This window comes from Rhinolophus ferrumequinum, chromosome 10 (assembly GCF_004115265.2).
Source record: "Rhinolophus ferrumequinum isolate MPI-CBG mRhiFer1 chromosome 10, mRhiFer1_v1.p, whole genome shotgun sequence".
Taxonomy (NCBI): Eukaryota; Metazoa; Chordata; class Mammalia; order Chiroptera; family Rhinolophidae; genus Rhinolophus; species Rhinolophus ferrumequinum.
The window spans coordinates 49,904,525-49,925,259 of record NC_046293.1 but is presented as its reverse complement, the minus strand read 5'-3'; the positions used below and the strand labels follow the sequence as shown (position 1 = coordinate 49,925,259).

The following is a 20,735-nucleotide window of genomic DNA, read 5'->3' as shown; positions in this document are numbered from 1 at the left end:
TAATTATTAAGCTGAGTTCCCGCGGGAGGGAGCAGGACAGTGGCAGGCAGGGCGGGGGTTGGGGGAGGGAGAAGGGAGGGGTGAGGAGTGGGCGCGGGGTTCGGCCCCAGGGGTCCCAGACAGGAAGGAAGCCGACCAACCGTGTGCGGGGCTGGGGGTAACCGCTGCGCGAGGGTGGGTTTGCGGGAGCGCTGCAAGACCCCAGGAGTGAGGGTGGGAGGAGAAGGCTGGAGGCTGCGGCCCGGGGGTGGAGGGAACTGGGAGCCGGCTGGACGGCCCCCTCCCCCCGGGGTCTTGATCCCTGAACAGTGGCCGCTTGTTTTCCCAGGACTGGGGGAGGGAGCGGCCGGAGGAGAGCAGGGGGCGCGCGGAGGGAAGGGTCCCCTTCTTTAGTCTCCCCCACCCTTACCCTGTTCCTCGCAAGGGGAGTGGGCCGCCCTGCCCGGAGTCTGGGGAGGAGGAGGGGTGCCCAGACAAAAGGAGCTTGTGCCTTTAAGGCGGGGAGTCCGGGAGCTGGCGGGGAGGGGACTTCTGGATCCGGGGTAGAGGGCGGCTGCGCTGGACAGCAGGGAGGGAGCGCGGGCCGGGCCAGCGGCGGACGGCGGGAGGGACGGCCGGGACGCGCGGGCACGGAGCAGGACCGCGGGACTGCCGGCCGGCCGGCCGGAGCCCGCGGGGGCGGCGGGGCGGGGGCCTGGGGGCGGCGCCGACCCTGGCCGGCAGGTGAGACGCACCCGGGAGTGGGGGAGGGAAGCGGGCGCCCGGTGCTCCGTGCGGCTGGAGGTCTCCCGCCGGGTTCCGAGAGTTTCTTTGGGGGGCGAGGAAGCAGAGATGGGGAATCTCGAGAGTGTTTGGGGGAAGCCCTGGGGACTGGCCGAGGGCAGTCGGGGAGGTGATGGGGGTCTCAAGGCTCCTGGCCCTTATTCCCGGCCGCACGAGTCTCTTCCTCCTCCCGGAGCAAATTCCCCACTGGCTTCGACCTCTGGGAAAGGCGTGCACTGGGGGAGGCGCTGTCCTGAGGTTTTTGCTGTGGGGCCGTGGGGCGAGCCTCCAAGTCTGGGGTAGAGTGATTGTATTTCGGGGAGGGGGAAGCAGCCTAGGTGGAGGGAGGGATGCCTGTGACTGCAGGATTCCCCCTCCTTTCCCTCTAGACCTTGGGAATGAAAGGGATGGTGTTAGGGCTGCTGCAGGGTGGGCCCGGGGAAAAGACTTGACTCAGAACCGATTCTGGGGCCTGACTGCAAAGCTAGAGGTGGAATCAGGAGGTGGGACTCTTGCCCCATACCTTCTGCTTACCGGAGTCCCCTGCGAGGTGGAGCAGCCTGGTGGGGCTTGTGTGGTTGGGGGTGGAGGTGGGAGCCTTCTTTAAGGAGACCAAAGGCTGGGGAAGAGAGGTCGTGCCTCTGGACTTCCAGATACAGGCCCTGGGGAGGCTCCTCTACATCTGGAAAGGCCTGAAATTGAGGCCCACGTACCAGCACGGTGGGAGGTGCTGGCACTGAAGGGCCCTGCTTGGGCAGTGCCTTCTGCCTTGAACTTTCTGAAATCCATTTAAATCCCCTGGAGCCTCCTTTTGCCAAGGAGGGCAGGGGCAGAGTGGCCCTGGAGAAAGGATGGCCGGGAGGTGGCTAGGAAGAGGGTTGGGGCAAAGCAGCGGGCAGAGCCATTCTTGGGGCTGGGCCTTGGCCTGCTTCAGACTCTGGGTGTCAGGCTGGAGGATCAGGATTTGGGAGGGACTTGAGGTCGGGGAGACACTGGGTCTTGGTCTGCCAGGCTGAATGGACATGGCTCTTGCTGTTGGGAGCCTGTGGTACCTGGAGCAGCAGATCTGTAGAGAGCAAAGCAATTGGGAGCCCAGGGAGAAGGAGGTCCGAGGCACAGGCTCAGGAGACCGGCTCTGGGAAAGAGGGAGTTGTGGTTCATAGTGATGGGTTCCTGGACAAGGAGGGTTGGGGGACCATATAGGGAAGTTTTGTGGCTTTGAACAGTGCCCTCCCCTGTTCCCTGCCTGGCATGGGATGAGTTCTCCAAGATGGGCAGTGCCTGGAGTGGAGCCCAGGGTGGGATGGTTGCAGTTGGTTGGACAATTATAGAGCTCTGAAACGATCCCCTTGTGGGAGTCAGAGTGTTCTGGGGAGGGTCATGCGTTCCCCTGTACAGTGTCTGCCCCTTCCTCTGTGAGTATGAGCCAGATGATAGGATGTGCTTCCCGGGGGCTGGGAACATGGCCAGACACAGGTCCTTTGGGAACAGAGGTCTGGGCCAGTGGTGCTGGTGATGGGGGAAGAACAGGTCAGGGGACTGATGAGTGGGAGGAGGCTGAGGCAAATGTCATGGGGTGGGGTGGGAAATCTCACTCTGGGCTCTGTCTCCAGCAGCTCTGGGGACTGACAGCCAAGGACGCAGGGACCGATAGAACCAGGCAGCTGACTAGCTGGGGTGATGCCTCTTGTTATTCATGCCTTTCCTGTCTTTCCATCTCTTGGACACTGGCAGAGTTTTGGATTTAAAGTGGTGTAGAGTGGGGAGAAGAACTATTTTACTGTGTACTATGTGACCGGTACTGTTAGATTCTTTCCTCACGATGGCTACTATTCCCATTTTACAGATGAAGAAACTGATACAGGGAGGTTAAATAACTTGTCCAAGGCCATGAGGCTAGCGAATAATCACAATATGGTTGGAAACCTGGTCTCTCTCCAAAGATCGTGCTTCTAATGAAGTATTTTGAAGAGCCAGGCTTTCTTTGGTGACCTTTTGCAAAATGCTGGTCTGACTAAAAGTCTTGGGTTTCTGATCTGTCCCTCCAGATGGTGCTGTTGGTGATGTTAAGGGGCTGAAGAGCGCCCTGCTCTGTGGAATATAGGAGAAGGGATGCCAAGAGAACGTGGGAGAGGGTGAACCAGGGGTGGGGGGTGTCTGCTGTGCAGAGCGATCGCAATCTACCTTCTGCTTCGTGGGCACCTGGGGATCGGCTGGGAGTACTGCTTGTCTGGCTGGAGCAGCTGGTCCTGTGGCCACCTGCGGCAAGCGCTGGGTACTGTCCTCTTGTCCCCTGGTGAGTACAAATGTGAGTGCTGTTAGCTCTGCGGTTTAAGTACAAGGAGCCCCTCAGGGTGCCCTGTGAGCATGGAGGAGTGTGGCCCTGGTGTAGACACAGGCATCCAGGGATGACAGTGCTCTCATCCTCACCTTCTCTGGAGCTGAGCTCAGCTAGGAGACCTTTTGAGGGTATTACAATGGAGTCCTCCCACCCAGTTCAAGATACATTCCCTCCAGGAGACCTGAGCTCTGGGGCTGATTCGCTTACTCCTGATTTCTATAACTTGGGATAGCTATGTAAACCTGTAGTGGACCTCTGTTCTTTTTTTTTCTTTCTTTCTGTCCAATTTGTCCTGTGCCCCAAATGGCCATAGGAGCAGCTTCACAGAGTTTTGGTGAAGATCAGATGGAATTAGGCATGTAAAAGGACCTTGAAAAGTGTAAAGCACAGAGAACGTGCATAGGAGTATTATCCATCCATCTGTCCACTCAGTAAACATTTATTTAGACTCTAGGAGTGTTGCAGATACAACAATGAGCAATACAGGCCAAAATCCTTGCCCTCGTGAAGTTGACATTCCAGTTAGGAGAGACAGACAATGAACAAATAAGAAAAATATATAGAATGGCAGTTGCTGATAAGAGCTGTGGAGAAAAAGAAAGCATAAAGCTGGAGAGAGAGATAGGAGCTCCAGGAAAGGGGGTTGCTATTTTAATAGAGTGGTCAGGGAAAACTCACGATAAGGGGACATTTGAGCTTTGACCTGGAGGACCTCTCGTTCCAGGCAAAGGGAACAGCAAGCAGCAAGGTTTTAGGCTGGCCTGTACACAGCGTCCTGGGGGCCAGCAAAGAGGCTGAGAGGACCGAGTGCAGTGAGAAAGGTGAAGAATCATAAGATTATCATTATGTTATTATTTCATGTTAGCTGCTCTATACCAAAGTCCTTGAGCTTTCTACCTTTTCAACATAAATTTATTGAGTCCCTACTATGAGCCAAGTTCAGTACTTGGTGCTGAGGATAAAAGCGCAGAGCAAAATACAGAGGGTGCTAGAAAAATGTATACACGTTTTAAGAAAGGAAAAAAACTGTATAAAAATTCTAATACTCAATATATACCGATAACAAAAGATGAATACAAGTCATGTGTACACATTTTTTTGGCATCCCCAGTAGATATAATCCCCACCCTCACAAAATGTATAGTTAGAGGAGCAGAGGCACACGTTAAACAAGGGACGATTTAATTATAATTGTGATAAGTACCACGGAGGAAATGTATAGAGGGTACATGGGACCAAACTTAGCCGGGACGTCTTTCCTGAGGAAGTTCCATGTCAGCTGTGACCTGAGGGAGAGGTTGAATTTAGCTTGGTGAAGTGTGCAAAGTGTGTGACCGTGATGGGGAATGATGTGGAAAGATTTCCCTTTTGTACAGAGGTCACCGACTGGCAGCTTGCAGTCTGAATCCATTCCGTAGACTTGATTTATTTGGCTTGCAGTATTGAAAAATGTGAATTACTTGCCAACATTTAAAAATCAGGAGATGTTTCATTAAAATCTACTTTTTTTTTTTTTTTCCAGCTTCTGTTGAAAAATCAGATCAGGCTCCACTGGGACTCCCGGGGCAACAATCTAGTGGTGTGGGGTGGTGCTTGCCCCTGTGTGCAGGGCGTGAACTCTCCTGAATTAGTGGTGTTTTTGCTCATTGACACAGGCACTCGAATTTGTAACCATCCAGAAATCAGTGCCTTTTAGGGAAGAGGTGAATGTTTCAGTGTACTGCTTTGGAGTCAGATTGGATCTGGGTTAGAATCTCGGTTCTCACACTTATGTGGCTGCTTGATCTTGGGCAAGTTACCTCACCTCCCGCTGTCTCAGTTTCCATACTGGTGAATGGGGATACCATCATCTTCTCAGCCGTGTTTTATGAGGATGATGTGTCTGGAGCTTGGCAATGGGGAGTGCTCAGTTAAGGATAGCTACTGGAGGTGGCAGGCCGCGAGGAGGTATTCATACCATCTCATTCCTTTCCTCCTGGCAGCATGTCATGGTTTAGTGGCCTCCTGGTCCCGAAAGTGGATGAACGGAAAACAGCCTGGGGTGAATGTAATGGGCAGAAACGCCTGCGTCACGGGACTCGGACCAGTGGTTTCTGTGCACCGCGCTATATGAGCTGCCTCCAGGATGCGCAGCCACCCAGCCCCACCCCTGCAGCCCCACCTCGATGCCCCTGGCAGGATGAGGCCTTCATCCGGAGGGGCGGCCCAGGCAAGGGCGCAGAGCTGGGGCTGCGGGCCGTGGCACTGGGCTTCGAGGATGCTGAGACAACGGCAGCTGGGGCGGCTGAGGTGGCACCCGGAGTGGCACCCAGGAGCGGGCGATCCTGCTGGCGCCGTCTGGTGCAGGTGTTCCAGTCGAAGCAGTTCCGCTCCGCCAAGCTGGAGCGCCTGTACCAGCGATACTTCTTCCAGATGAACCAGAGCAGCCTGACGCTGCTGATGGCTGTGCTCGTGCTGCTCACCGCTGTGCTGCTGGCCTTCCACGCCGCGCCTGCGCACCCTCAGCCTGCCTACGTGGCTCTGCTGGCCTGTGCCGCCATCCTCTTCGTGGTGCTCATGGTGGTGTGTAACCGACACAGCTTCCGCCAGGACTCCATGTGGGTGGTGAGCTACGTGGTGCTGGGCATCCTGGCGGCTGTGCAGGTCGGGGGCGCCCTGGCAGCCAACCCCCACAGCCCCTCTGTAGGCCTCTGGTGCCCCGTATTCTTTGTCTACATCACCTACACGCTTCTACCCATCCGCATGCGGGCGGCGGTCTTCAGCGGCCTGGGCCTCTCCACTCTGCATTTGATCTTGGCTTGGCAACTCAACCGCGGCGATGCTTTCCTCTGGAAGCAGGTGGGTGGTCAGGGAGGGAGGCGTGGGGCCACCAGGCTGGGAATGAAGGGTGGGTGACTCATGGGGGAATCCTGGGTACAGGGATGTCTGGCTATCCCTGGGAGGAGGGGCAAGGAATGGGCGGCCCAGTGTCAGGAATGGCCTCCATTTGGGGTCTGGGGTAGAGGGCACTGTTGAGGGGAGGGAGGTTCTCCAGGATTTAAGCCTGTGCTCTGTCACCATGGGCCACAGTGTACAGCTCTTTGGCCTGAGGCCCTTGACATTGTAGTGTAGCCTGTAGAGACATAATACATGCCCGGAAGGCAGTGTAGGCTAGTGCAGGCCTTGGCATGTCTGCCCCAAGGTGACACCTGAGACCCAGGCCCTCACGCCATCTTTGAAAAGTTATCTGTAGTGATCTGGAGGGATCAAGCAGGTTTTAGATGGGGTCAGCAAGGGAGGAGTTGCCTCTCTCCTGGATCAAGGCCTGGAAGGTGATAGATAACTGGGGTCAGGTCTCTCCTGGGCTGGGAGTGGTTTGAATGAGGTTGGACTGGAGCAGAGAGGAGTGTTAGGGTCTGATCTCATCCCGCTCTCTCCCACTGGGCACCAGGGGTCAGGCAGCCCTGCTTTCAGTGTTTCTGCCCCTGCTGGCTGCTGCCTTGAGTTCTGAGTGGGTGTGAGGTGGGGCTTTACAGTATGGTGTTGAGTGAGAAATAAAGGCTTGGCCGAAGGAGGACCGGGTCATTCAACGGGCTGCGTTCTTCTCTGAGATGCTAGACAACTAACCTTGCCTCTCCTAGCCTTAGTTTCCCAGTCTATAAAACTGGGGTAAAAATATGTACCTCCTGATGTTGGTGTTAGGGCCCAGCCCTCTCCCAGCGTGAGTAGAACCGAGAGGGCAGCTTCTCACCTGGGGCAGGGAAGTGCGGGTGGGTGGTACCCAGTGAAGGGGCATCTGAGAAGGCCCGTTCAGAGAGACACGAGCTTGTAGAGCCTGCCGTCTCACGTCATCCCCCTGGTCAGGGAGCAGAGACCAGGGTGTCTTGACTAGCTGATCCTTCAGGGGCTGCTGCGAGCACAGCCCCCCAACCAGCACACCTCATGATCCCGCAGTGGGCACCCTGATTTAGAGGATGCTGTCCTCTGTCTTGCTTAAGGTTTGAGGGAGCCAGCCTCTGCCTTGCCTTGGGCTTGTAGCCTGTAGCCCACCTGGCCCCACCCACAAAGAGGAAGTTGCCTGGGGCGTCCAGGGTGAGAAGCCAGGGGAGAAGCCGGTGCGCTCTGGCCTGATGCCCTTCCCCGCCTAGCTTGTGCTCCCTGTGCTCCCGGAACAGAAAGTACCTTTTTAAAAGTAACTTTATAGCTCTTCTGTGTGTGGAACATGTGCCTGCAGGGCACTGCCCGACTTCTTAAAGGACCAGGGTCCTTCTGTCCCTGCTAGCCCCCTACTTGCCTTCAGGGTAGCTATCCTGATGGGCTTTGAACTTGGACTGCCCTCCTGGGGAAGAAGGAGCTTGGAGGTGGTGTCTCCCTTTCCTTTCCTCCTCTCTGGCTGGCTAGGGGTGGGTGAGTGACTCTTCCCTGCACTCAGCTGGCATGATTCCCAGAGCCAGGCCCAGAGCCTGACTGGGGAGGCACAGCCCTACGGAGGCCAGGACTATGCCAGCCTCCCACCTCCCCAGGGGCACTTGGCTGCAGTCTCACCCAGTGGGTCCCGGCAGGTACATTCTTGGGGCCAGTGGAGAACGTTGCCCCTGCCCCTGTGCCAGTCCCATACCCCTCCTCTGAGCTGAGGATCATTCCCTGTGCCCAGCTGCCCTATGGGTTCTGAACGGGGTGGGGCTCTGGCGTCCTTTGTAGGATCCCTGGGCAGCCCCTTCCCAGTTCTGGCCCTGCTCACGCTCACGAGAAGGAGCCTTCAGTCTCCTCTGACCCATTCATTCAGACACACTGGGAGTTTCCCCCCCGTCTCCTACAGGGTCCTGGCACCATTTTCTCATAGTCTGATGGGGGTCTGTGTGCAGATCTATTTCAGTCTCTCGTCCCCCTTCCCCTTCCCTCTACCATGACTCACATTTTCCTCTTGGGCTCCTGGGGCCAGGAAGGGAAGTTGCCTGGTTTACCCCTCCTTTCCTTCTCCCCCACTGGGGGCTATTCTTAGAAATCCCTGAGGGAGATAGTATGCCCCCCTCTTCACCCCTGCTGCTGGGAGGGGGGCCTTGTAAGCTGGACTGGGAAGGGAGACTGGGAGGCCAATTCTAGAGGCTCAGAGCTGGAAATGGCGTAGGGATTAGCTGGACTCACCCCTCCATCTTACCCCAAAAAAGTAGAACTGAGGTCCCAGAGATTAAGTGACCTGCCCAAGTGTGCAGGACTACTTCTGGTTCCAGGCAGAGCCCAGAACTCCTGACTTCCAGTTGGTGCTCTTTCCCTCCCTTCTCCTAAAACCAGAGCCCTGCCCTAGCCAACTCTGGGGTGGAGCCACAGTGCCAGGTTAACCCCTGAATTTCCAGAAACATGGAGGCCGGCTTTCCGCAGACTTGCTCTCCAGTCAGTGCTCCTGATGATGATTGAGGGCTGAACATCCTGGGAACAGGATCCTAGGGTGTGGGGCCTGGCTGGGCCAAGAGTTGGGGGTGGCCAGTCGTGGTAGCAGTCTCCCAGTTAGGAAAGGTTCTTTGTGTCTGTAGAACTGATGAATTCCCAAGCTTGGGCTCTGAGGAGGGGCCTCCAGAGCCTGGGCGAGTGCAGGGAGTAGGACCCTTTGACGCCTGGAATGTGCTGTGCAGTAGGGTTAGGACACAGGCTTTGAAGTCAGACTGTCCTGGACGCAAGTACCACACCAGTCACTACCAGCGGTGTGGTCTTGAGCAAGTTACTTAGCTTCTCTGGGCCTGAGTCCCGCACCTTTAAAATGAGACAGTGTTAACGTATTTCACAGAGTTGTAAGAAATACACTTGTACTGTAGAGAAGACACCTAGGTAGCAAACAAATTATCTCCAGTAATAATAACAGTAATTATTGTTATATCAGGGTAGGGAGGGACCTTAGAGATCTCGTTCTCCCTTTTCAGGTTCTAGATGAGCAAACAGGCCCAGGGAAATGAGGTGACTTGTCCTGGCCCTCACAGGAGGATGTAAAGCTCAGGTCTCGGGGGCATTGTCCTGTAAGGAGAACCACATGCAGAAGCAGCAGCATTTGTCTTCTGTTTGGGGTGTTTGTTGACAGGAAATCACAGTGCACGGGGCTCAGGCCCATGACTTAACTGACCCTGGTTAGTGCTGCTCCCAGGAGCTGTGAAAAGATCTCATTTCTAGCCGTGGAGTGATCCAGGAAGGGAGCTGGAGTCCTGTGGGGAATTGGGGAGAAGCACTGTAGGGGTGGGGACAGCGTGGGGACAGACAGGGCGCAGGAGCCTAGCTTGTCGCCTGCGTGTGGCTGGGTGGTCACTCCCCTGCCCTCTCCTGCAGCTCGGTGCCAACGTGCTGCTCTTCCTCTGCACCAACGTCATTGGCATCTGCACACACTACCCAGCTGAGGTGTCTCAGCGCCAGGCCTTTCAGGAGACTCGCGGTTACATCCAGGCCCGGCTGCACCTACAGCATGAGAATCGGCAGCAGGTGGGGCTGCACTTGCTGACTGAGGCCTTCCCCCTCCTCCCCCCAAATAACTTGAAGGTTGGATCTGCTGTCTCGTAGGACCCCATGGAATAAGTGTGAATGGTTCCCTGATTGTATATCAGCCGCCCTGTGACACTGGGGTTCCTGACCTGTCCAAGGGTGGGAGGGAGTAGACGAGAGCACATCTGAGGGGTGATTGAATGGGATGTGGTCAGAGAGGGCTGGGAGGTCCATCTGCTGCGGGCTATAAATGGGGGAGGCTCAGGCCATGGTCCAGAGGGAAGCTCAGGTCTCTAGAGAAGACTGAGAGGGCTCTGGGGATGTGGAGGGAACAGGAGGGTTTAATATGTGAGGTCAAGAAGGTAGCGGTGCCCTGTTGAAACCAGAAACCACACTGGTCTAGGAGCGGCTGCTGCTGTCCGTGTTGCCCCAGCATGTTGCCATGGAGATGAAAGAAGACATCAACACAAAGAAAGAAGACATGATGTTCCACAAGATCTACATCCAGAAGCATGACAATGTCAGGTAGGGTGGGTGGGAGGATGCCAGGAAGGGGGGCGATATCTGGGAGTCTGGGAGGGCCATGTGGCCGTTCCATCTTCTTCCGTCATCCACAGCATCTTGTTTGCGGACATTGAAGGTTTCACCAGCCTGGCATCCCAGTGCACTGCACAGGAGCTGGTTATGACCCTGAACGAGCTCTTTGCCCGGTTTGACAAGCTGGCTGCGGTGAGGGTTCTGGGGCTTGGGGGGGCAGGACCCACTGTGATGAGAGCACAGCCTCACTGGTGGCAGGTGGGGGTGTGGGGGCAGATGGTGTCTGCAGTGAGGGTGGTGGGCCAGCAGACGGGGTGGGCAAGAGAGTAAGGGTGACTCTCCCCCAACTCTTTCCCCTTTAGGAGAATCACTGCCTGAGGATCAAGATCTTAGGGGACTGTTACTACTGTGTGTCGGGGTTGCCGGAGGCCAGGGCAGACCATGCGCATTGCTGTGTGGAGATGGGGGTGGACATGATCGAGGCCATCTCGTAAGCAGAGCCCACTCCCAGCCTTCCTGGAACTGAGGGGCCCTCACCCTGCTGCTCCCCTTTGATACGTCCCTTAGCGTTTTTCCTCAGTCTCTATCTTTGAGATCCATCACTGGGGAGAGGGATCGATCTTTGTTTAGGCTGTATAAAGACCCCTGTGCACCTTAGACTCCAGCCAGTGGGATAGGGTAGGGAGAGCCAGGGTGAGGGGGTAAGGGCTAGAGAGAATACCAGCGGAGCAGGCCCGCAATGAAGCGGACAGTGATTCTTCCTCTCGTAGCTCAGTTCCACAGTTCTCAAACATTTGTCCTTGAGCCCCATGCGGTCTTCTGCCCGTGTCCAGCCAGTGTGCTGCTGCACCTGGGTCTGCCCTTGCCCGTGTGGCTCTGAGGGGAGCAAAAGGCCTGGGCTCTGGGCTGGAAGTGGGGCAGATCCTGCCAGGAGCTGAGCCAGAGCTGCCTCCTCCCAGGCTGGTGCGTGAGGTGACGGGTGTGAACGTGAACATGCGCGTAGGCATCCACAGCGGGCGCGTGCACTGCGGTGTCCTTGGCCTGCGGAAATGGCAGTTCGATGTATGGTCCAATGACGTGACTCTGGCCAACCACATGGAGGCAGGAGGCCGGGCCGGGTGAGTGTGTGGTCCCTGTGGTGAGGATGGGAGCAGGTGGGAAGGCCCAGGACTCACCCTCCTGTCCTGGCGCAGCCGCATACACATCACCCGAGCCACGCTGCAGTACCTGAATGGGGACTATGAGGTGGAGCCTGGCCGTGGTGGGGAGCGCAACGCCTACCTCAAGGAGCAGCACATTGAGACCTTCCTCATCCTGGGCGCCAGCCAGAAACGGGTCAGGCCAGGGCGGGTCCAGGGACGGACAGGTGGGGAGAAGGACAAACGGGGGCGCAGGCAGAGGCCTTCTCTGGGCCCCTTTCCTGAGCCTGTCCCTGTGCTGCCCGCATAGAAAGAGGAGAAGGCCATGCTGGCCAAGCTGCAGCGGACGCGGGCCAACTCCATGGAAGGGCTGATGCCACGCTGGGTGCCCGACCGTGCCTTCTCCCGGACCAAGGACTCCAAGGCTTTCCGCCAGATGGTGAGGGCCCATAGCACCAGGACCTGGGCCTCACATTCTCCTCTCCCTCCACACTCTGTCTCCCCGCCCTCTTCCGCCTACCTTGTTGTGGCTGCCATCTCGATGGATGATTTCTCTTATTGGGAGTAGGAGGGATGATTTCATCCCAGGGGTCCCAAGCCCCCCGACGTGGATAGGGGAACACTCAGCACAGTGTTGGGGACAGGGAAGCAGGGCAGATGACCTTCACCTCACTCGCACACTCTGTCCCTTTCTCCAGGGCATTGATGATTCCAGCAAAGACAAGTAAGTCAGGCTACTGAGGAGGGAGGAGGAGGAGGAGGAGAAGGCACTGCACCTGGGACAGGGTTGGGGGAGTGGAGGTCCCCCTCTGTCCTGGATCTTTGTGTCGTGTGGGAGCAGGTGCCGCAGCCCCGCTCACACCCCCTGCCCTCGCTGCTGTCCATGCCCTTCCCTGCTCATTGCCTCTCACATGGCTGTGCTCGTGCACCTGGTGAGGCCATGTCCCCTGCCCTCAGCCGGGGTGCACAAGATGCCCTGAACCCCGAGGATGAGGTAGACGAGTTCCTGGGCCGTGCCATCGACGCCCGCAGCATCGATCAGCTGCGCAAGGACCACGTGCGCAGGTTCCTGCTCACCTTCCAGAGAGAGGATCTTGAAAAGAAGGTTTGGGGGACACGGGCAGATGAACGCGGGCTGGGGGAGGAGGGAGGATCCAGGCAAGGAAGTCTGAGCCCCGGTGAGGGACCAGGAGAGGGTTTTGGGGATTGGGGGGGTGACCACAGGGCACAGTGGGGATTCCTATCAATCGGGCCACTGCTGCTCCCCCTCGAGGCCCTTGGTAGTGCGCTGCCTCCCCAGGGCAGAGCCGGCACCCACTCATCCTCCTCTTCCTCAGTACTCACGGAAAGTGGACCCCCGCTTCGGAGCCTACGTGGCCTGTGCCCTGTTGGTCTTCTGCTTCATCTGCTTCATCCAGCTCCTCATCTTCCCACAGTGAGAGCCCTGCCCCTCCTCACGTGGACTTGCTTCCCTCCAGCACTTCCCAGAACTCCCTAACCTCCCACTCGGGCCCACGTTCCCTGGAGCCTGCGCCCCGCCCACCCGTCCTGGGGAGTGGGGCAAGGACACCCATGTCTTCCAGAGTAATGTTTTCCTGGGCCCTCTTCCGCCCCAGCTCCACGCTGATGCTTGCCATCTATGCTGTGATCTTCCTGCTGCTGCTGACCACCGTGCTGACCTGTGCCGTGTACTCCTGCGGCTCTGTGCGTAGGGGCCTTCCTGGGCTGGTGCTGGAGGGCAGGCTGGGCCAGGGCGGGCACACAGGAGGCGGAGGAGCCTCTCCCATCGGGCCCTCCCCGGGTGGCCTGACACCCTGGCTGACATGGCCTCCGACACGCATCTCTGGCCTGTCTGCAGCTGTTCCCGAAGGCCCTGCGACGTCTGTCACGCAGCATCGTGCGCTCTCGGGCACACAGCACCGCGGTGGGCATCTTTTCGGTCCTGCTTGTGTTCACGTCTGCCATCGCCAACATGGTAAAGGTTCACCCCTCCTGTGTGCCAAGCACTGCTATGGGTGCTGGGGTACAGTGATGAATAAGACACATTTCCTGTCCTCAGGGAGCCCATTCTCCCAGAGGAGGGGGTGAGATCAACTGAGTCCTCTCTCTTCCTTGCTCTTCCCACCTCTGGTCATCCCTCAGTGACAACTTGGGCCCCTGGGGTATAAGGCACCTGGGCATGGCCCTTGTAACCCCTCCCCTCCTTGTTTACCCTGATAGACTTCCCCCCACTTTTGCAGTTCACCTGTAACCACACCCCCATACGGACGTGTGCAGCCCGGATGCTGAATTTAACACCTACTGACATCACCGCATGCCACTTGCAGCTGCTCAATTACTCTCTGGGCCTGGATTCTCCCCTGTGTGAGGGCACCGCACCCACCTGCAGCTTCCCTGAGGTGTCCAAGCAGTGCTTAGGTGGGGCGGGGCAGGGGTCCTGAGCAACACCAGTTACTGATCCCTCTGTGCCAGGCCTGGTGATGGGCACTGGGGACCCGGGATCTCACCAGAGTCGACAACGCTAGGAGCAGCCAGGGGCCCTGGTGCGCTGTGGGGCTGGCTGTTGAGGGTGTAGGAGGTTCAGGTGTGAGGTGGTGTAGGGGAGCTTAGGGGAGGCAGGGGGGTGCAGGGCTCTCTCTGCATGGGGGTGCCTTGGCCTCTGCCTTCCCCCAACACTGCCTCTGCCATTGCCCCCAGTACTTTGTCGGGAACGTGCTGCTGAGTCTGTTGGCCAGCTCTGTCTTCCTGCACATCAACAGCATCGGGAAGTTGGCCATGATCTTGGTCCTGGGGCTCATCTATTTGGTGCTGCTTTTGCTGGGTCCCCCAGCCACCATCTTTGACAACTATGACCTGCTGCTTGGCGTCCATGGCTTGTGAGTTTATCCCTGTTATCCCCCAGAAGCGTCCCCGGCCCTGCTGGGACACTGTGCGCCTCTCTGGTGCCCAGGCCTCTTGGACCCTTGGTATATCACCACTCATCCCTCGCTTGTGGGGTGGGGGAGAAGGAGGCAGTGGAGGAGCTCCCAGCATCTGACCCCAAATGGTCACCCCAGGGAAACCCCAGTCCTGGGAAATTCCTGTGTCCTTTAGGCTAGACAGTAAAAACAAAAATTCCCTCTCAAATTTGCATGGTGCTTTCATATCTACTCTCGTAGTTTCACACAGCTGCTTGGTGGCAGAGCCCTGGCTAGGAACCAAAACTTCTGACTCCTGCTTGAGGGCTTTGCCTTGGAAACCACACTGGCTTTTCCTCTGTAAATCCCACCCCTTGGGATATGTGGCCATAGCTTGGTGTAGTTGAAAAGAACCTCTGGAGTCTACTAGGTTTGAATCCCTACTCTGCCACTCATTAGCTATGTGACCTTGGACAGGTGAGTTAACGTCTCTGAGCCTCAATTCCTCCATCTGTAAAATGACAATGCCACCGGTAGGACAGGGTAGTTGTGAAGATAGTAATAGCTTGCCACGTGCCAGGCACTGTGCTGTGCCTTCGCATGCAGTATTTAGATCCGATCCCTCTTGTATTAATGAGGAAACTGAGGCTTGGAGAGTTACACAACTTGCTCCAGGTCACATAGCTGGTAAGTAGAGGAGTCAGGAGTGACATTTCTGCTTTTAATGCGTTAATATAAGCAAAAGCGCTGGCCTAATGTCTGATGTGTGGTATGTGCTCAGTAAGGGCCGTTTCTATCTCCCCTTCCATGCCCCCACTCAGCAACCCAGGAGAACTTGACTTTGTCTTTCGTGTCTTCCTGCCAGGGCTTCTTCCAATACGACCTATGATGGGCTGGACTGGTGAGTGAGGGATCTGAGGCAGTGAAGGAAGGGTAGGGCCGCCAGATGGCTCCTTCAGACACTGAGCGTGCCTCTGCTTACCCTCAGCCCAGCTCCAGGGAGGGTGGCACTCAAATATATGACCCCCGTGATTCTGCTGGTGTTTGCACTGGCACTGTATCTGCACGCGCAGCAGGTGGAATCGACTGCCCGCTTGGACTTCCTCTGGAAACTGCAGGTGACGGGGGGCAGGGAAGGGGAGGATTTTGGGGGCAGAGCCCAGGCCAAGCCAGAAATCCATTCTGGTTAGCTAGCCAGTCTTCATGCCTGCCCTGGCTCCATGCCTTCTCTGTGTCCATCCCCTGTCCCTGCCCCCTTTACCCCTCTGCCTGTTCTTTAGGCCTCATCTGTCCATGCCTTTCTTCTTCCACGTGGTTCCCTCTGATGCCCATCTCCAGGTGTTGGCCGCGGCACCCACCCCTTGTGAATGTTGGGCAATGGGTGATGGGTGTGGTGTCCACAGGCAACAGGGGAGAAGGAGGAAATGGAGGAGCTCCAGGCATACAACCGGCGGCTGCTGCATAACATTCTGCCCAAGGATGTGGCCGCCCACTTCCTGGCCCGGGAGCGCCGGAACGATGAGCTCTACTACCAGTCGTGCGAGTGTGTGGCTGTCATGTTTGCCTCCATTGCCAATTTCTCTGAGTTCTATGTGGAGCTGGAGGCAAACAATGAGGGTGTCGAGTGCCTGCGGCTGCTCAATGAGATCATTGCGGACTTTGATGAGGTACTGGTCCACTCGGCTAGTGCTGGCAGAGAGAAGGGAGAACAGAGAGTGGCTGAGAAGACCAGGATTGGAGGGGGTGGGAGGTACTGGGAGAAGGGAGGGAGGTTTAATGGGACCCAGAGATGTCAGGGGCAGGGGTAAGGGTAGGTCCAGTGGAGGCAGAATAGGGACCCATGAAGCTGTTAGAGGCAGCAAGGCGGTGAGCCCAGTGGGGCAGGGTCATCACTGTTGGGGAGCGAAGGGGGACAAGAGGAACTGGAGGAACAGGATAGGTACCAGGTGGATGTCATAGAAGAAAAAGGCAGTAGTCTGTGGACAGAGCCCCAGGAGGCCAAGTCCGCAAGATGGTCCCCTGAATAGAGGAAACGGAAGCAAAGTGTGAGGAAGTATCCTGAAGACCCAGGACAGGAATAGGGTGTTCACTGTTCTGGAGCAGAGGCACTTCCTCACAAAGTCCCCTTTTGGGACTTTCCCAAAAGGTGAGGGTTGGAATAATTGGTGCCCGATATTCTTTCTGCGGTTCTGGGTTCTGTGTTCTGCGAGTGAGCTATCGCATTGACCAGAAGCTCTGCTCAAGCCCTGGCCTGGGTTCTGACCGCTGCCTGGTGAGGGAGACCTGTTTTCCTGGCTCTTCGGTCTTGCATTGAGAGCAGCAGCTGGAAGCAGGGCTCTCTCACTAAAAGGGGGGGAGCTGTTGCAACGGGGCGGGGGCAGGGGGCGGGGGCCAAGTCACCGCAAGGAATGAGCACTGGGGCAAGGCTGGGTTTGGCCTCTTTGCCTTGACAGCCGGGTCTCCGGGTCTCCCGGTGTTTCCAGATCATCAGTGAGGAGCGGTTCCGGCAGCTGGAGAAGATCAAGACGATTGGTAGCACCTACATGGCTGCCTCCGGGCTGAACGCCAGCACCTACGATCAGGTGGGCCGCTCCCACATCACCGCCCTCGCGGACTACGCCATGCGGCTCATGGAGCAGATGGAGCACATCAATGAGCACTCCTTCAACAACTTCCAGATGAAGATCGGTGAGAGGGCCTGGCTGCCTGGCGGCTTTTCCCAGCGTTGTCTGTTTCTGGGGGAAGTTGAGGGAGCAGGATGGCATCACACTTCCTCCAGCAGGACTCATGTGGGGTTTCCTTTTCTCTCTCCTCCTGTGTTGTCTTATACGAAAGCCAGATCATTCATTGAGGGCCAGCTATGCTAGGCACTGTCTCAGACGTTTGTGAGCACCTTTTAGTCCTCACGGATAAAGAGACTGACTCTCAGAGAGATTAAATGACTCGTCCAGGGTCAAATAACTAGTAAGTAAGTGGCTGAGCTGAGATTCAGAACCAGGTTTATGTAAACTCCAGTACCTGTGCCCTTGTCTGTGGCCAGGCTGATAAAAGGCACTTCCTCTCAGATGGACTGAGGATGGGAGTGGTTAATAACATGGGTTCTGGAGTCAGACTGGTTTGAATTCTGGATGTTCCACTTACTTAGTTAGCGAGTCCCCTAACTTCATAAGCTTCACTTGCCTTATCTGTAAAATGGGGATAATGATACCTACCTTTTCGGGCTGTTGAGAGGATGAAATACTAATGGAAATGCGTATCGGCGTGCTCGGCACGGTGTACGTTCTGTTACAGTATAGCTGTCTTGAGTCAGGGGAGCTTCTCTGCTGACAGGCCCAGATCTTCCATTCTTTACACCCAGGACACTTGTCTGTTTGCCAGTTTCTTCTGTGGGTCCTTCTAAAGGCGGGATGCCTCCCTGGGCTGACCTTGGAACAGCCGCTTGTCTCAGTGTCTTGCTGCTCCTCCCCCCCCCACCAGGACTCAACATGGGCCCAGTCGTGGCAGGTGTCATTGGGGCTCGGAAGCCACAGTATGACATCTGGGGGAACACAGTGAATGTCTCTAGCCGTATGGACAGCACGGGGGTCCCTGACCGAATCCAGGTAAGGGGAATGTGAGCAGAGCCTGGGAGGTCCCTCTCTGCACTCACTAGGACAGGGGGAGGGTGGCGGTGTGCTGTGGTTGATGGGGTGGGGATTGGGGGAGGGCAGCTGGAGTGATGAGGGGACCCCTGGGCCTCTGCAAATATCACTGGAAGGATTCCAGGCTAAGCAGTCTCCCCTCCCACTCCCCAGGTGACCACGGACCTGTACCAGGTTCTAGCTGCCAAGGGCTACCAGCTGGAGTGTCGAGGGGTGGTCAAGGTGAAGGGCAAGGGGGAGATGACCACCTACTTCCTCAATGGGGGCCCCAGCAGTTAGCAGGGCCCAGCTACAATTCAGCTGAAGGGACCAAGGTGGGCATTTGAGTGGACTCTGCACTCCCTGGATGGAGCTGCGGCACTGGGCCCTGAGCCTCCAGACCCTGCTGACCACAAAAAGGAACATCCCAGCAGGCTGGGCTTGGACCATGCTCGTCTGCCCTCAGGCTGGAGAACGAGGGGATACCAAGAGGATTTTGCAAGTGACTCTCTTTTTAAATTGGGACAGACCTGTTCCCTCTCCTTTCTTCCAGCTTTTGGGAACAGGGGAGGGGGCAGCGGCAGAGGCAGTGGGAGCCCTCCTGCCTGAGAGATGAAAATGGCAGCTTGCCATGCCTACCCTTTCCCTGTCTGGGCAACAGGCTCAGGGCTGGGCCCTTCTTCCCTTTTTTCTGGGAATATTTTGTACAAAGACTGGGCAGGCATGAGGAGTGCCTATTCCATGCTTGCCTTTCCTATGCCTGCAGCCCAGCACGGTCCTGGGGACCCCTCTTCCTGAGCCAGGTCTCCCTCGTAGGCACTGGGCAGATAGAGGAGGGAGACGCTCTGGGACCTGGCTTTGTCCACATTTCAGGGGAATGTTTCCATTTGCCAAATCCTAGTCCCAAGATCTGTCCCCAAAGGGGAACAAAGGGACTTCTGTCAGCTCAGATTTAGCCCCAGTTCCTGCAAAGCTCCAGGAAAAGAGGTGTGTGGCCTCACTGGTACTGTGAAAATGCCCAGCCGGAGAGCAAGCATTTGTGTGGGGTTGTCCGATCAGGAGCTGGAAGTTCACCTGCACATGCCAAAGAGAGTCGCTGGCCCGGGAGTGGGGTGGGGCCAACAGTCGGGACCAGGGCACTCTGCTCCAGGGCTCTCTTGCTGTCAGCTGGCGAGGGGGCATACAGCATCTCCACCCCTTCTGTTGCCAAATTGGAAAAGGGCCAGGGCATGAAGGAAGATATCCCTGATCCAAACCTGTCCTCTCAGGCCTTGGGCACTGGGGAGGGCCTGTGTGTCTGTGTAATGTGCATGCGTGTCTGTCTTTGTGTGCGTGTCTGTTTTCCAGAGCTGTGTGTGTCCGTGGGCTCCTGCTGCTCAGCTATCCACCCCGGGCTGCCTCTCTCCTGTGCGCCTCTGTCTTCTGGGAATAAGGCAGGCTTTCCAGTTCCGAGGGATGGAGAGAGATGCCCAGTTTGCACAGGAGGGAGGTGGGGTGTGGTAGCAGGAGAAGGGGGCGTTCTGGGGAGAGGAGTCCTTTTTGTGCCAAATCCCTAAGTGCCATTTGGGGGCCATGTGTGCAGCATGAATGTCCTTGCCTGGGGCAGGGACCAAGACCGAACTGCCTGGGGTTTGGTGGGCAGATGCTCAGGAATTTCCTGGGTTCCCCAGCTGGTGTCCTGGAACATGGTATGCTTTGGGACTGGGGTGGCATGGGATCCCTCTGAGGACCCAGATACTGGTACTAGGGGATGGGGCAGGGGAACCCGAAACTTGGCCTGCCCCAGCCTTAAGCCTGAGTCTAGCATGTTCCTGGCTCCCCAATCCCTGTGAAGCCTGCAAGGGTTTGCAGGAGGGTTAGGAGGCTGGACTCTACATTCCCTTCCTAACCCTGCCTTCCTTTTATCCCTTTCCCTGCAACCTCCTTGCCTCTGGCTTGTATTAGTTGGTGCCTTGGTTTCTCCATCTGTACCTAATTAAATCAGAGGCATTAGCTTGAATTTTGCTTGAAGATTGCTTTGTCTTGGAGGTGATTAGAAAGGCAAAGGAGAGAGCGTCCCGGAATTGCTGGATTTGGGAGTAGAAGGGGCAAGTGGCACTCTTGCTCTTCCTCGTGCCCTCTGACTCTAGCTCCTGGCTCAAACTGCCTGCCTTGCAGGATCTTCATGCATCAACCAAATAGGCCGTTAGGCACTTCATTAGCCAAGGCAGGAGGAGGGGAAAAGACTAATTGGTCCAGACAGAAAATCAGCTTCCCTTCCCCCAGCCATATCCCTGGATAGGAAGGGACTGCTTGGAGCCATGGGGTTGGAGGTGAGGGTATAAGGAAACCAGAGTGAGAAGACCTCATTCTTGGGTGACCTGTCTCTGCTTTTTGCCAGGTGGGAAGGGCCTGTCCAGACCTTGGCTCCCCATACCACAGTGCCAGCCATGCCCTTCGCCTGGGCTTCCATTGCCCCCTTCCTCACCAGTTGGTGGGGGAGTCAGTGGATGGGAGGGCCATGGACTTCGGTTTTATAATGTAACCACTGTGGGAGGGGGGCAGGGTGATGTACCATGTATTTCAGTGAAATATTTAATATATTTAAATATCAATAAAAATCAAACTCTTTGTAAAATTCCCTGTTCTCTGCAGCTGTTCTGGGACCTGGGTTGGTGTAGGAGGCAGACTCCTGCCCACGCCGCAGGCTCTGTAGACCTCTCGTCTGTGGGCAGAGGGCTTCCCCTGGTTTTCTCCCTGTCAAGGGGAAGCTGCACTGTCTTCAGACAGCATGACTACTCTGGGCCGTTCAGCACCATGAGGACCAGTGTGTCTTTCCAGATATGTTACTCAAACCCCTTCCTCAGATGAAGGCAGGACCTACTGTGATGGTTATTCCAGTGTCCTGGCCCCTCCCAAACCAAACACCAAGTTCTGGCTCTTTCGAGACTCGCTCACCCACCTGATCTCATAGGAATCTGGGCATTGGGACGATTTCCCTCCCCCTCCTTTCAGTGCA

The 20,735-nt window shown here is 56.6% G+C and overlaps 1 protein-coding gene across 3 annotated transcripts; it reads left to right on the top strand.

Annotated features, from left to right (window-relative positions):
- Positions 1 to 700: 700 nt before the first annotated feature.
- On the top strand, positions 701 to 20,373 carry ADCY6 (adenylate cyclase 6). Of its 3 annotated transcripts, XM_033116692.1 has the most exons (23): positions 2,387 to 3,058; positions 3,828 to 3,924; positions 5,086 to 5,941; positions 9,395 to 9,544; positions 9,948 to 10,069; positions 10,162 to 10,273; positions 10,444 to 10,571; positions 11,041 to 11,199; positions 11,275 to 11,416; positions 11,531 to 11,659; positions 11,919 to 11,944; positions 12,178 to 12,325; positions 12,558 to 12,655; positions 12,837 to 12,924; positions 13,079 to 13,195; positions 13,461 to 13,619; positions 13,918 to 14,096; positions 14,983 to 15,018; positions 15,106 to 15,235; positions 15,521 to 15,784; positions 16,601 to 16,805; positions 17,595 to 17,719; positions 17,912 to 20,373. In XM_033116692.1, exons 3-23 carry the CDS (start codon positions 5,087 to 5,089, stop codon positions 18,035 to 18,037), a joined length of 3,498 nt encoding a protein of 1,165 aa, XP_032972583.1. In that variant the 5' UTR covers positions 2,387 to 3,058; positions 3,828 to 3,924; position 5,086; the 3' UTR covers positions 18,038 to 20,373. The 3 variants fall into 3 exon arrangements, with proteins under 3 accessions (XP_032972584.1, XP_032972583.1, XP_032972582.1); XM_033116693.1 differs by lacking the exons at positions 2,387 to 3,058; positions 3,828 to 3,924 and adding an exon at positions 701 to 723; XM_033116691.1 differs by lacking the exon at positions 3,828 to 3,924 and having other exon boundaries at positions 2,388 to 3,058.
- Positions 20,374 to 20,735: the final 362 nt, after the last annotated feature.

Bases quoted from the DNA above. Each gene is read 5' to 3' on its own strand.
- ADCY6 (XM_033116693.1), top strand. From the start codon at position 5,087: ATGTCATGGTTTAGTGGCCTCCTGGTCCCGAAAGTGGATGAACGGAAA. The intron at 11,660-11,918 runs GTGAGGGCCCAT...CCCTTTCTCCAG, and splicing joins CCAAGGCTTTCCGCCAGATG to GGCATTGATGATTCCAGCAA. The intron at 15,236-15,520 runs GTGACGGGGGGC...TGGTGTCCACAG, and splicing joins ACTTCCTCTGGAAACTGCAG to GCAACAGGGGAGAAGGAGGA.